The sequence below is a fragment of the Mustelus asterias genome, chromosome 8 (assembly GCF_964213995.1).
Source record: "Mustelus asterias chromosome 8, sMusAst1.hap1.1, whole genome shotgun sequence".
NCBI classification, from domain to species: Eukaryota; Metazoa; Chordata; class Chondrichthyes; order Carcharhiniformes; family Triakidae; genus Mustelus; species Mustelus asterias.
Window position 1 is genome coordinate 12,013,863 of NC_135808.1, and position 13,083 is coordinate 12,026,945.

The following is a 13,083-nucleotide window of genomic DNA, read 5'->3' on the forward strand; positions in this document are numbered from 1 at the left end:
GGAGGAACTGGAGCACCCAGTGGAGACCCACTCAGACATGGAGAGAATGTGCAAACCCCACACAGACATTCGGCCCATCAAGCCTGCACCAACAACAATCCCACCCAGGCCCTATCCCCGTAAGCCCACCTATTTGCCCCACTAATCCCCCAGACACTTGGGTCAATTTAGAATGGCCAATCAACCTAACCCACACATCTTTGGACTGTGGGAGGAAACCGGAGCACCCGGAGGAAACCCACGCAGACACGGGGAGAACATGCAAACTCCACCCAGTCTCTTAAGGCCGGAATTGAACTCAGGTCTCTGGCACTGTGAGGCAGCAGTGCTAACCACTGTGCCACCGTGCCGCTCAGTTGGAGAATTGGTGCAGACTCAATGGGGCGAATGGCCTCCTGCGCTGTAGGGATTCTATGATTTATGAAAAAAAAGGTCAGGCCCCCAGGAGAGACAAATATCAGGAGGGTAGACTGGGAATTTGGTTGAAGAGTAAGCTTCATGGTTTTAAAGTACTGGAGGTGGAGAGGCTGAAGGGGTAATTCTGTAGAGCGGGCTGGGATGGAGTGTGGGTATACAGAACAAAGAACAAAGAAAGTTACAGCACAGGAACAGGCCCTTCGGCCCTCCAAACCTATACCGACCATGCTGCCCAACTGAACTAAACCCCCTACTCTTCCAGGGACCATATCCCTCTATTCCCATCCTATTCATGTATTTGTCAAGATGCCCCTTAAAAGTCACCATCGTTTCTGCTTCCACTCCCTCCCTCAGCAGCGAGTTCCAGGCACCCACCACCCTCTGGGTAAAAAACCTGCCTCGTACATCTCCTTTAAATCTTGCCCCTCTCACCTTAAACCTATGCCCCCTAGTAATTGACTCTTCCACCCTGGGAAAAAGCTTCTGACTATCCACTCTGTCCATGCCTCTCATAATCTTATAGACTTTTATCAGATCGCCCCTCAACCTCCGTCGTTCCAGTGAGAACAAACCAAGTTTCTCCAACCTCTCCTCATAGCTAATGCCCTCCATACCAGGCAACATCCTGGTAAATCTTATCTGTATCCTCTCCAAAGCCTCCACATCCTTTTGTTCATGTGGCGACCAGAAGTGAACACTGTATTCCAAATGCGGCCTAACTAAGGCTCTATAAAGCTATCAAGCTGCAACATGACTTGCCAATTTTTAAACTCAACGCCCCAACCAATGAAGGCAAGCATGCCGTATGCCTTCTTGACTACCTTCTCCACCTGGGGATGGTGAGAGCGGGCTGGGATATCCACAGAATCCCTACAGTGCAGAAGGAGGTCATTCGGCCCATCAAGCCTGCAGCGACAACAATTCCATCCAGGCCCTATCCCCGTAACCCCACATATTTACCCCGCTAATCCCCCAGACACTAAGGGGCAATTTAGCACGGCCAATCAACCTAACCCGCACATCTTCGGAGCGTGGGAGGAAACCGGAGCACCCGGAGGAAACCCATGCAGACACGGGGGAGAACGTGCAAACTCCCCACAGACAGTGGCCTGAGGCCGGAATTGAACCCGGGTCCCTGGCGCTGTGAAGCAGCAGTGCTAACCGCTGTGCCACTGTGCCACCCGTGAGAGCAGGGTGGGACAGTGAGAGGCGTGGAGACCAATGGGAGGGCAAAGGGAGAGGGGGAAGAGGGGATGAACATCGTTTTTATTTAGTTTCTGCCCCTTCCAGTAATCGCTGACCATATTTTGCACACACCCAGTTCACAGCAAGCCTCTCAGTTAATGTTTTCTGTTACTCCCTTTTAATGTCCAGATATTCTCAAAGCCACACCAATGCAAGACAAGAATCTCGCGGGGAAGGTTAAAAAAAAGAGTGTTATTCATCGAAATCTTCCTGATTAGATTTCCAGAACAACAAAATTGTCCCACTTGGCATGTGTTTTTTTAAGGATTGATGTAGTGGAGGATATGTGACTTAATTTACTGGACAAAATAAGAACAAGAGGAGGAAGTGAGTAAAACACTCCCCATCCTGCGAGCCTTATCCCATACAAACATTCGCAGATTGCTAAAGAATGGTCCATTATACTGTTGAGACTCCGACCTACAATCCCATTAACCACCCATAGGCCTGAGGGGACTCGCTTAGAACACAAGTCTTCTTCCTCTAGTGTTCTCCTGCTTTCTGACTGAGAGGCCGTGCTGCCGCTTATCAATAGTCACCGGAGCAGTCCACCCATGATCTTATCAAGTCGGCCCAATCTAGCTATTCAACCACAACAGCTGCAGATTCTCTCAGAGAAACACCATGCGGGACGATGCAGCCCACTTGATCGGTACCCTGCCCGCGCCACTTTACACCTGGGGTTACAGTGATAGAGTCTGGGCAAGAGGCACCTTTGGAGAGCCAGTGCAGTGGCAAGGCAATGGCCTAGTGGTATTATGGCTAGACTATTAATTCAGAAGCTCAGCTAATGTTCTGGGGACCCGGGTTCGAATCCCGCCACGGCAGATGGTGGAATTTGAATTCAATAAAAAAAATCTGGAATTAAGAATCTGCTGATGATCATGTCGATTGTCAGAAAAGCCCATCTGGTTCACTAATGTCCTTTAGGGAAGGAAATCTGCCGTCCTTACCCGGTCTGGCCTACTATTGACTCCAGAGCCACAGCAATGTGGTTGACTCTCAACTGCCCTTGGGCAACTAGAGATGGGCAATAAATGCTGGCCAGCCAGCGACGCCCATGTCCCACGAATGAATAAAACAATCTCGATGGGCCAAATGGCCTGCTTCTGAGCTGCAGGGATTTTATGATTGTTTCAAAAAGCATCCTACCCAAGCCCTCCCACCCACCCTATCCCCGCAACCCAATGCATTCAACATGGCGAATCCATCTAACTGCCACATCCTGGGACACCAAGGGACAATTTAGCATGGCCAATCTACCTAACCTGATTGGACTGTGGGAGGAAACCGGAGCACCCAGAGGAAACCCACGTCTACTTCTTCCGTCACCGACGCAACATTGCAGCAGTGTGTGCCATCCACAAAAGACACTGCAGCAACTCCCTAAGGCTCCTGCCACTGCACCCTTCAAGCCAATCAGTCTCCTCTACCTCAAAGGAGGAGGCCACTTTGTGCATGGGAACGACGTAACCTCCAGCTTACCTTTCCAAGCCAAACATTGTTCGAACTTGCCCATGTAAACCGGCTGGGCCAAGTTTCTAGATCTGCCTAGCTAACAGTGTGGTGGGAGTGCCTTCACAATGTGGGCTGCATCATATTGGTTAGCAATTTCGACCTTCAATTCCAGTCTTAGGTGACTGTGTAGAGTTTGCATATTCTCCCCCATGTCCTCGTGGCCTTCCTCCAGGTACTCCGGTTTCCTCTCAGAGTTCAACAATGTGTGGGTTAGGTGGATTGGCCATGCTAAATTGCCCCTTAGTGTCCAAAGATGTACAGCTTAGGTGAATTGGCCATGCTAAATTGCCGCTTAGTGTCCAAAGATGTATAGGTGAGGTGGATTGGCCATGGTAAATTGTCCCTTCGTGTCCTCAGATGTGTAGGTTAGGTGGATTAGAGGGGTAAATACATGGGGTTACGGGGATAGGGCCTGGGTGGGATGCTCTGTCGGAAAGTCAGTGCAGACCCGAAGGGCCTCTGCCTCCACTGTAAGGATTCTATGATTCTACGATGTGAGTTGAACAGGAAAGCCTTCTCAAAGGCAGCAGACAATCAATACCAGCCTTGACAGTGACGCCTGCAAGAATGAACAATAAGAAGAAAGGTGCATTGTGGCAACCCAGCCCAATCTACCCTTATCTACAAACTCACTCACCAGCGCACTGCACACTAAAGACCCACATCCTCACCACACTCTGCGTAAAGAATGTTTCTGTTCTGAATTCCCTATTGGAAACCTTGGTTAAAAAAAATCTCTGGTCACAAGCTTCCCCACAAGAGGAAACATTCCCACTGTGTCCTTCCTATCAAAACCTTTCAGAATGTCTAGGACCTCCATTAGGTCACCCTCACCCTTCTTTTTTTCAAGAGAGAAGACACCCGGACTGTTTGTTTTCAGATAGGTGCAGCTCTCTGGCTTTCTGGTATCGTAGTTCTTATTCATTCTTAGCAGTCCCTCCAATGTCTTCTTTTTTAACTTAACATAGCTGGTAGACTGTTATCAGTACCGTAGTGGACTGGCCTGAACAAGGTTCCATGCAAGTTCAGCAGAGTCTTACTACTTTTCAATTCTATCCCCTAGAAATAAAATCCAATGCCCAAATTCATAAGACCATGAACCATAAGGTATAGGAGCAGAATTAGGCCATTCGGCCCATTGAGTCTGCACTGCCATTCAATCATGGCTGACATGTTTCTCATCCCCACTCTCCTGCCTTTTTCCTGTAACCTTTGATCCCCTTACCAATCAAGAACCGATCTATTTCTGTATTAAATACACTCAATGACCCGGCCTCCACAGCCTTCTGTGGCAATGAATTCCACAGATTCACCACCCTCTGCCCGAAGGCATTCCTCCTCATCTCGGTTCTAAAAGGGTCGTCCCTGTACTCTGAGGCTGTGCCCTCGGATCCTCGTCTCTCCTACTAATGGAAACATCTTCCCCACGTCCACTCTACCCAGGCCTCTCAGTATTCTGAAAGTATCAATGAGATCTCCCCTCATCCTTCTAAACCCCTTCGAGTTCAGAGCCAGAGACCTCTAACGCTCCTCATACGTCAAGCTTTGCATTCCCTGGATCATTCTCGTGAACCTCTGCTGGACCCTTTCCAAGGCCAGCACATCCTTCCTTAGATAAGGAGCCCAAAATTTAAACTTTTAAAGTTTAAAGTTTATTTATTAGTGGCACAAGTGGGCTTACATTAACACTGCAATGAAGTAACTGTGATAATCCTCTAGTCGCCACACTCCGGCGCCTGTTAGGGTACACTGAGGGAACACTTAGCACAGCCAATGCACCTAACCAGCACGTCTTTCGGACTGTGGGAGGAAACTGGAGCACCCGGAGGAAACCCACGCAGACGTGGAGAGAACCCGCAGACTCCGCAGACAGTGACCCAAGCCGGGAAGCGAACCCGGGTCCCTGGCGCTGTGAGGCAGCAGTGCTAACCACAGTGCCACCGTGCCGCTCACTCACAGTATTCCAAATCCAGATGGTCTTTTTGCCCTGCTCCTGACGTGCAAACAATGAACAGTGGTTTGAGGGTTTGGTTTGTGGTTGAATCTGGTTCCAAAGGCAGCTCATGTTTCTATCTTTCTCTGGACTCACGCACACACATACGCACACACACACATGCATATAAACACACACACATACACAGTAGGGGCACCACTGAGGCCTTCCACACCCAGTGGGCAGTGCGGGGACTGAGGTGCATCACCGATCCCTTTAATCAAATTTTGTTCTGATGTTTTAATTTTACTCGGCCATTCTGTTCATACCACTAAAGCAGTTGCATTGTTCATTAGCCCCACAGTCGGTCGATTTAGTTTAGTTCATTAACTGAAGAAAGCACATATACTCTGTCCAGTAATGGAAGTTACATTCCACATCCACACAAACCTGCAAAGGCACATGTAACTGTGGCACAGTGGTCAGCACTGCTGCCTCACAGCGCCAGGAACCCAGGTTCGATTCCCAGCTTGGGTCACTGTCTGTGCGGAGTCTGCACGTTCTCCCCGTATCTGCGTGGGTTTACTCCGGGTGCTCTGAAAGACGTGCTGGTTAGATGCATTGACTGAGCTAAATTGCCCCTTAGTGTCAGGGGGACTAGCTCAGGTAACTGCATGGGGCTGTGGGGATAGGGCCTGGGTGGGATTGTGGTCGGTGCAGACTCGATGGGCCGAATAGCCTCCTTCTGCACTGTAGGGATTCTATGATTCCACCCGAACAGACGCCGGAGTGTGGCGACTAGGGTATTTTCACAGTAACTTTATTGCAGTGTTAATGTAAGCCTGCTGGTGACACAAATAAATAAATGAAATAAATAAACTGCGATCGTTTTTTCCATCAGTCCCTAAGACCACAACCGGTGCACAACCCACACATCCTGGGTAAGACCCGCCCTGATTCATACACATGCGAATGGACAAATGGATTGGAACAAAACTGTATTTTGTTGTAAGAATCGGAGTTGACACACCCTTAAAAAGAAAAACTGTCCCCAGCACCCCAGATGGATGGAGTTTGTACCCAGCACTTATATCCACACAGATTTGGACGTGTGGACAGGGTCACACAGGCAGGTAGTTAACATTGTCCCGGTGGGTTTCCAGAGACCTGAGTTTGCTTATGATATCTGTGCTGACTTTACAATCCCCCCCACATCCCACAACTCCCAGTTAAATATTCGACTGGGATTACCCTGAGGATAAACATTAACGCCGCTTACGGTTTACAATGCAACCCTTCCTGTTCACATTTCTGAAACAGACCAGCGCTCAACCTGGGAAATCACCATGTTATTCAGATTGCCAGCTTGCCGCTGCTCCATTCATGAAACCGACATGTCGCTTTGTGAAATTGACAACCTCACCAAGTTACTGAAATTTCCAATATTTCCAATGTGTTTGATTCTGAGACTGTTTTTTTGTATATGTCACTGTGTGTACGTGTGTCTGTCTGTGTGGCTCGGTGTCTGTATATATGTGTGTATGTGTGTCTGTCTGTGTGGCTCGGTGTCTGTATATATGTGTGTATGTGTGTCTGTCTGTGTGGCTCGGTGTCTGTATATATGTGTGTATGTGTGTGTCACTATGTTTGTCTGTGCGTGTGCCTGTGTCAATCCCTGAGTATCTCTCTCTGTCTGTTTGTGTCCCTCTGTGTCTGTGCCGATAAATGTATGTTTGTCTGCAGTTATGTGTGGCTGTGTCTCCATGTGGGTGTCTCTACGTATGTGTGTGTTTGCCTGGCGTCTCTGTCAGTTTGTGTGTTTGTATGTTTGTCTCTGTATGACAGTATTAGATTGCCTATGTGTCTATCTGAGCATGTGTGACTGTGCGTTTGTCTATGTGCGTCTGTCTGTGCGTGTGTCTGACTGTGTGTTTGTCTATGTGTCTGTTTATGAGGGTGTGTGTTGCCTGTGTCTATCTGTGCATCTCTGTCTGTGTGTCTCTATTTGTGTATTTTCGAGTGTATTTCTCTCTGTGTATGTGTCTATCTGTGGGTGTGAGTGCATGTCTATCTGCATGTGTCTGTGTGTGAGTCTGTCTGTGTGTCTGTCTGTGTATGTGTCTATCTGTGTCTGTCTGTGGGTGTGTGTCTATCTGTGTGTGTGTCTATCTGTGTGTGTGTGTGCGTCTATCTGTGTATGTGCGTCTGTGCGTGTGTGTGTCTATCGTGTGTGTCTATCTGTGTGCGTGTCTATTTGTATATCTGTGTGTATGTCTGTGTGTATCTATCTGTATATCTGTGTGTGTCTATCTGTATATGTGTGTGTGTCTATCTATGTGTATGTATGTGTATCTATCTGTATATCTGTGTGTGTGTCTATATGTGTCTGTGTTTGTGTGTGTGTCTATCTGTGTGTGTGTGTGTGTATGTGTGTGTGTGTGTATGTGTGTGTGTCTATCTGTATATCTGTGTGTGTGTCTATCTGTGTGTGTGTGTATCTATCTGTATATCTGTGTGTATCTATCTGTGTGTGTGTGTCTATCTGTATATGTGTGTGTGTGAGTGTGTGTGTCTATCTGTATATCTGTGTGTGTGTGTATATCTGTGTGTCTGTGTGTGTGTCTATCTGTGTGTGTGTATATATCTGTGTGTCTGTGTGTGTCTATCTGTATATGTGTGTGTCTGTGTCTATCTGTATATCTGTGTGTGTCTATCTGTGTGTGTGTGTCTATCTGTATATCTGTGTGTCTATCTGTATATCTGTGTGTGTCTATCTGTATATGTGTGTGTGTGTCTATCTGTATATCTGTGTGTGTCTATCTGTATATCTGCGTGTGTCTATCTGTGTGTGTGTGTGTGTGTCTATCTGTATATCTGTGTGTGTGTATATATATCTGTGTGTGTGTGTGTGTGTGTGTGTCTATCTCTGTGTGTGTCTATCTGTATATCTGTGTGTGTCTATCTCTGTGTGTCTATCTGTATATCTGTGTGTGTCTATCTGTGTGTGTGTGTCTATCTGTATATCTGTGTGTGTCTATCTGTATATCTGTGTGTGTGTGTGTCTATCTGTATATCTGAATGTGTGTCCTTCCCACCTTGAGAGCTTGGCAGAATCAGCAGGAGAATTCCCAGCAGGTGCACCATCCCTCGCGTCAAAAGACTTCCAGCAGCTCGGAAAGATTCATCCAGAGAAACATTGAAAACACCAATAAATAAATCAAATCCCAGCAAAGAAAATCCGCACGGAGCTCCGAGAATGAGCAGGATAGATCCCCGGGTTACAGCCCCAGAGGCACCGTGTGTGTGTGTCTGAGAGCGAATGCGACTGGGGCCAAGCAGCTTAAAGGAAGCGATCCCAGAGACTGTTCCTGGAAAACTGCCAAACGCAGCCCAGGCTGGAGTGAGTGTGTGAGTGAGCAGCCTGTGGGTTAGAGAGGAGGAAACTTATCCATGCCTCACTCACAGACACAATTACCCAGACCAGGGCACAGGGACCTCTCTAATCAAAACTAAAATAAACCATTAGCTGGCCACTGATCCCACTCACTGAGACCTGGTTGCGTGCTATTTGCCGGGCGATTGTTTGTCCAGAATTACAATCACTGCCCTCTAAACGCAATCCACATTTTGTCATGTCATGAGAATGTGATAAAGCTCTGGATACATGTGTGTGTGAAGTGCAGTATACAGGCTAACTATTGTCCAATAAGTGATTTGATTTATTATTGTCACATGTATTAGTATACAGTGAAAAGTGTTGTTTCTTGCGCGCTATACAGCCAAAGCATACCATTCATAGAGAGGGAAAGGAGAGAGTGCAGAATGTAGTGTTACAGTCATAGCTAGGGTGTCGAGACAGATCAACTTAATGCGAGGTAGGTCCATTCAAAAGTCTGACAGCAGCAGGGAAGAAGCTGTTCTTGAGTCGGTTGGTACGTGATCTCAGACTTTAGTATCTTTTTCCCAATGGAAGTTGGTGGAAGAGAGAATGTTGTGGGTGCGTGGGGTCCTTAATTATGCTGGCTGCTTTTCCAAGACAGCGGGAAGTGTAGACGGAGTCAATGGATGGGAGGCTGGTTTGCGTGATGGATTGGGCTACATTCACGACCTTTTGTAGCTTCTTGCGGCCTTTGGCAGAGCAGGAGCCATTCCAAGCTGCGATACAACCAGAAAGAATGCTTTCTATGGTGCATCTATAAAAGTTGGTGAGAGTCGTAGCTGACAGGCCAAATTTCCTTAGTCTTCTGAGAAAGTAGAGGCGTTTGTGGGCTTTCTTAACTATAGTGTCGGCATGGGGGGGGACCAGGAAATGTTGTTGGTGATCTGGACAGCTAAAAGCGAATGCTACAGTCCACACTGTGCAGGTACCATATGAGGTATAGGTGAGTATGTATTGTACAGTATGCACCAAGATTTTTAAAAATTTATTTCTGGGATGAGGGCGTCACTGGCTAGACCAGCATTTATTACCCATCCCTAATTGCCCCTTGAAAATGTGGTGGTGAGCTGCCTTCTTGAACTCGCTGCAGTCCCTGAAGAGTGGGTACACCCACAGTGCTGCAAGGGTGGGAGTTCCAGGATTTTGACCCAGCGACAGTGAATCCCCCCAGGCCCTATCCCCGTAACCCCAGGTATTTACCCTGCTAACCCCCTTTACACTGAGGGACAATTTACCATGGCCAATCCACCTAACCTCCAGATCTTGGGGCACAGGGGAATTTCACAGTGACTTCATTGCAGTGTAATGTAAGCCTTACTTGTGGTGAATAAATAAACTTTGCTTTACTTTACTAAGGGGCAATTTAGTATGGCCAATCTACCGAACCCGCATACCTTTGGAATCGGAGAATCCCTGCAGTGCCATTCGAACCATCGAGTCTGCACTGATCACAATCCCACCCAGATCCCTATTCCCGTAATCACACTAGGGTCAATTTATCATGGCCAATCCACCTAATCTGCACATCTTTGGGAAGAAACCGGAGCATCCAGAGGAAACCCATGCAGACACGGAGAGAACGTGCCAACTCCATACAGACAGTGACCCGAGGTTGGAATTGAACCCAGGTCCCTCTTGCTGTGAGGCAGCAGTGCTAACCACTGCACCACCGTGCCTCCCAGTGTGTACCATCTGGTGGATGGTACACACTGCTGTGACTGCATGTCGGTGGTGGAGGGAGTGAATGTTTGTGGATAGGATGCCAAATAAGTGGGCTGCTTTGTCCTGGATGGTGTCAAGCTTCTTGAAAGTTGTTGGAGCTGCACCCATCCAGGCAAGTGGAGAGTATCTCTTCAACAGCATCTTCCAAGTTCATAATCTTGACAACCTAGAGGGAGAATGGCAGCGGATGCATGGGAACACCACACCCTGCAAGTTCCTCACCCAGACACATGCCAGCCTGAGTTGTAAATATATTGCTGTTTTTTTCACTGTTGCTGTTGGCCAAGGAATGCACGATCATAATGCGGCCAACAAGTTGAGTATCCACCTGGAAAATCTTTCTAAGATGACAATGGTGGCAGGAGAGACTTCTGGTCAGCCATGCTTGATGTGGAGTGGCACCCCTCAAACTATAAGCCTCTGGTAACAGACTGGCGACCTGTTCCAGGAAAACACCTCACTACCTGAACAGATGAAATTCTGCCGTGTGCACCACTAGGTGTTGGAAGGGAAACAATAACAATGGTAGTGTGAGTAATCTGCTGGTCCATGGGGTTACAGATAGGGGTTAAAATACATTTCTGCCTCCACTGATAGTCTACAATACCTCATAGAATCATAGATTTCCCTACAGTGGAGAAGGAGACCATTCGGCCCATTAGGCCTGCGCTGTTAACAAGCCCACCCAGCTCCTATCACCGTAACCCCATGTTTTTACCCCACTAATTCCCCCTGACACTAACAGGCAATTTAGCATGGCCAATCCACCTAACCGGCACATCTTGGAGCATTAAGGAGCAGTTTATCGTGGCCAATCCACCTAACCTGCACATTTTTGGAACGTGGGGGGAAACTGGTGCACACAGGGGAAACCCACGCAGACGCAGCGAGAATGTGAAAACTCCGCACAGACAGTGACCTGAGGCTGGAATTGTACCCAGGTCCTTGGTGCTGTGAGGCAGCAGCGCTCACCACCGTGCCACCATGCCACTCATTAATGCCCATTTTATGGGCTGCTGGATCAGTTCTGAATGTATCCTATCCAGCAGAGTGATAGCGCCACACAGCACAATGGGCAACATCCTCAGCATAAAGTGAGAACTTAGTCCACAAGCATTGTGTAGGGGTCACTCCCGCCAAGAGTGTCATGAACAGATGTATCTGCGGTAAGTAGATGGGTGAATACAAAGTCAGGTATGTGTCACAGAATCCGTACAGTGCAGAAGGAGGCCATTCAGCCCATCGCGTCTGCACTGAACACAATCCCACCCAGGCCCTATCCCCATAATCCCGCATATTTACCCTGCTAATCCCCTGACACTAAGGGGCAATTTAACGTGGCCAATCTACCTAACCCACACATCTTTGGACTGTGGAAGGAAAGCGGAGCACTCGGAGGAAACCCACGCCGACATGGGGAGAACGTGCAGACTCCACACAGACAGTGACCCGAGGCTGGAACTGAACCCGGGTCCCTGGCACTGTGAGGCAGCAGTGCTAACCACTGTGCCACCGTTGCCGCCCGTGTATCAATCCTTTTGCTTTACTGTTGCTTGCCCAGTCTGGTAGCTACACCCTTCAGCCTGCTCAGTCAGTGGTGGCACCACTGATTTTCCCTTTACCCGTTCATGGGACGTGGCCATTTGTTTGCCCATCCCTAATTGTCCCTTGAAATGGGTGGATCGCTGGGGGCCATTTTCAGAGGGTAGTTAAAAGTCTACCACCTGGATTAGAGGGAATAAGCTATAAGTTCTCGGGAGTTCTAAGGAGTTGTGAGGGGCTGTGCAGTCATATCGGGGTACAAACTTCTTACCCCAAAGGGCATTTGTGAAGCAAAGTGGGACAATCGATGATATCTTCATGGTCACTATTATTAATGATTCGCTTTAAATTACAGATTTAAAAAAAAATTGAGTTTAAGGATTGCCAGCTGCTGTGGTGGGAATTGAACTCATGCTTCCCCCTGTCCCGCTGACCACCTCCCCCTCCCCGCCATATGTTAAGGGTAAGTATACAGTTAATGGCAGAACCCTATTGTACATTGTTGTACAGAGGGATCTTGGAGTTCAGGTCCCTAGCTCCATGAAAGTGGCCACATAGATAGATAGCGGGGTGAAGAAGGCATATGGCATGCTTGCCTTTATTGGTCAGGGCATTGAATACAAGAGTCAGGATGTCATGTTGCAGCTTTATAAAACTTTAAGAAGTCTCACAACACCAGGTTAAAGTCCAACGGGTTTATTTGGAATCTCGAGCTTTCGGAGCGCTGCTCCTTCATCAGGTGAGTGGGGTTGTGGTGGTGAGGGGGCCTTCACCTGATGAAGGAGCAGCGCTCCGTAAGCTCGAGATTCCAAATAAACCCATTGGACTTTAACCTGGTGTTGTGAGACTTCTTACTGTGCCCACCCCAGTCCAACGCCGGCATCTCCACATCATTATAAAACTTCGGTCGCACCTTAGAGTACTGCGTTCAATTCTGGTCGCCACATTACAGGAATGATGTGGAGGCTTTGGAGAGGGTGCAGAAGAGGTTGACCAGGACGCTGCCTGGATTAGAGGGAATGAGCTATAAGGAGAGGCTGGACAAACTAGGGTTGTTTTCTCTGGAGCGGCGGAGGCTGAGGGGAGACCTGATAGAAGTCTATAAAATTATGAGAGGCAGAGACAGTCAGAATCCTTTACCCAGAGTTGAATTGTGTAATACTAGGGGGCACACACTTAAGGTGCGTGGGGGAAAGTTCAAAGGAGATGTGAGGGGCAAGTTTCTTTACACAGAGTGTGGTAGGTGGCTGGAATGCGATGCTAGAGG

At 48.1% G+C, this 13,083-nt stretch overlaps 1 protein-coding gene across 1 annotated transcript in view; it reads right to left on the minus strand.

The window, feature by feature from the left end:
• The window catches only part of LOC144497660 (uncharacterized), a 156,309-nt gene extending 147,898 nt beyond the window's left edge, over positions 1 to 8,411 (minus strand). The window contains 1 exon segment of the mRNA XM_078219103.1: positions 8,209 to 8,411. Within this exon segment, the coding sequence (XP_078075229.1) occupies positions 8,209 to 8,257 (49 nt within the window). The 5' untranslated portion in view covers positions 8,258 to 8,411.
• Between the last annotated feature and the right edge of the window lie 4,672 nt (positions 8,412 to 13,083).